We start from the raw sequence: 2,494 nt of genomic DNA, 5'->3' as shown, positions 1-2,494 counted from the left end.
CTATCCCTGCTGAACTAAAATCCAATAGGTGTAGCGGTTTGACCTGTTATTCATCCACCCGGGGCAAGGGGCTCAGGCTATAGGGGCGGCTGTTTGCTTTTCACAAACGAAATTTCACTGGAACAGAGTCTTGCTCAGCCCTTTACGTGCTGTCTGTGGCTCTTTCACACCCTGATGGCAGAGCTGAGCAGTTGTGCCAAGAGACCATCTGGCCTGCAGAGCCTAAGATATTTACTGTGTGGTCCTTTATAGAAAAAGTTTACTTCCCCTCTTACGTACAGAGCCTGTCAAAGCCCTACAGGATTTTAGGTATGCTACATCCATCACGTTTCTCTGAAGTAACAGCCTTTCAAAAAGAGAACAAGGTTAGTTTGAACTGACTACTCCTGTGAAACTCTGAAGTTGACTTCTGTAATGGTGATTCCAAAGCCCTACAAAAATCACGATACAATAACTGTTCATAAAATTTTAGAGAAAGAGAAGCCATTTTAAAAATGTGCGTTTTTGAAAATATATAATGCACTTTACCACCAAAGGTAAGGCGGAGAGGCTGTTAGGTAATGATGGCTGATATATATTTTGTGTTTTCTTGGCCTAGATGCCCTGAAGAAATAAACTAGTTGAGACAGAAGTCATCACCAGGCCTTGTCTTGTACTTAAGTCAAAGACCCAGGGACAAGACTAGGATTTGCTGCGACTTCAACTGATGAACTCACAATATGACTCATCCATGACTTGTGACTTACTGGACTACTGGGTGGTAAATGTTTCTGAAATTCAATGTACATGTGATGAAGGGCACCAAGACTCATTCACACAACCAGTGGCTACTGAGTGCCTTCTATGAGTTAAGCCCTGTGCTGTCTCTGAGTCTGAGCAGTGAGCAGAAGAGAGACGTTCCTTGCCCCACTGGGGCTTAAAGTCTAGGGGGAGACAGAGACAAGAGTAACTTTTAAACAATGTGTGTGTGTGTGTGTGTGTGTGTGTGTGTGTGTGTGTGTGTGTGTGTGTATACACACATATATATATTTGTTTGTTTATTTTGGCTGCACCCGGTCTTAGTTGCAGCATGCGGGATCTTTGTTGTGGCATGCAGGATCTTTTTTTTTTCCAGTGGTGGCATGCGGACTCTTAGTTGCAGCATGCATGTGGGATCTAGTTTCCGGATCAGGGATGGAACCCGGGTCTCCTGCACTGGGAGCGCAGAGTCCTACCCACTGGACCACCAGGGAAATCCCTAGACAAATGCATATTTAATTATGGACACTCAGGAAGGGACAGAGCAGGGCCCTGTGACAAAGCCTCCTAAGGAGACACTATTAAAGTATGTGGTCAGAAGGGACAAGCCAAACGGAAGCAGGAAGACGACCCAGCTTGAGGGCAGGTGGGAAAGAGCCTGATGAGTGCAAACGGGCAGGACCAGATCCTGGCTCTCCGAGGGTCTGCACTCAGGAGAGAGGACCCATCACACACAACTCTCCACAGCAGCCCCCTCGCGACGGGCAGGGTTTCCTCTCCCGCACTCATCCGTGGGCTCCATCCCGCAGGGACTGTGTCTGTCCCGCTCACCCCCAACTCCAGGACCTGCTGGCATCTCTATATATCTGCCCAATGCCAGGGTGAAGGTGGCTATGGTGCAAGGTACCGGAGGATGAAGGGACAGGAAATCAATCTGCCTTTACATCCCAAACATGATAGCTGACCTGGGAAACTCTGTAGACACGTGTCTCTACGAATACAGGTACTAACTGCATGGCAAGGTAATAAATGTAGTTGTCTCGTTAAAAGTGAAAACACTGTTTTTCTTACATCTTCAGAGACAGTTTGAATTTCACGGAAAGTCAAATGGGGCTCCACAGACATTTCTAGAAACTTACAGGCTTCTTGAAGGAATTTCTCTCTCACGCTGTCCGACGTACAGTTTTTGCATGTTTTAATCGCAACCGCCAGAGCCGGATTCTCCTGTGACGGGGACACATTCAACGAGAGGGCCTCTATGTTAATCAATGGGCATCTTGAGGACAGGCTGTTTATTCTGCAACTCTGGATTCAGGATCAGACAGAACCAGAACTGTGCAAGCTCAAGAGTGAGAGGAACAGTTAAAATCCTCTGTAGAAAAACCCCAGAAAACAGACGTGCATGTAAAACGCTGCAGGCGATTCGTCTGTTCCACAGATGTTTCCTCTCCGTAGTGCCGGGCACTCCTGTAGGGGCTTAGGCTGCACCCGTGAACAAGGGCCGGCGCCCCCTGTGCCACAGGATACAGGATACAGACAAACACGGTGAACGAGACCTCCATCGTGGACTGGAGCGGGTTAGACGGTAACCTCCCCGAGAGGAGAGAAGAGAGGGGATGAGAACAAAGAACTGCTGGAGGGGAGGGGATGCCGGCCGGGGGTGGACAGAGGGGTCGGACCCTGCGGCTTCTACCCTAAGTGAGAGGCCCCCGGGAAGGGGAGGTGAGGAAAGGCGCCACGGAGGCGGTGGTGGGTG

General features: G+C 49.1%; 1 protein-coding gene across 1 annotated transcript in view; it reads right to left on the bottom strand.

Moving 5' to 3' along the window:
* The window catches only part of PTK2 (protein tyrosine kinase 2), a 167,018-nt gene that overhangs the window by 60,498 nt on the left and 104,026 nt on the right, over positions 1 to 2,494 (bottom strand). Inside the window, exon 15 of the mRNA XM_007464627.1 lies at positions 1,878 to 1,962. Coding sequence (XP_007464689.1) covers positions 1,878 to 1,962 — 85 coding nt within the window. The remainder of the gene's footprint in view (positions 1 to 1,877; positions 1,963 to 2,494) is intronic.

This window comes from Lipotes vexillifer, unplaced genomic scaffold (assembly GCF_000442215.2).
Source record: "Lipotes vexillifer unplaced genomic scaffold, Lipotes_vexillifer_v1.1 scaffold394, whole genome shotgun sequence".
NCBI lineage: Eukaryota > Metazoa > Chordata > Mammalia > Artiodactyla > Lipotidae > Lipotes > Lipotes vexillifer.
This window is presented reverse-complemented; position numbering and strand designations above follow the sequence as displayed.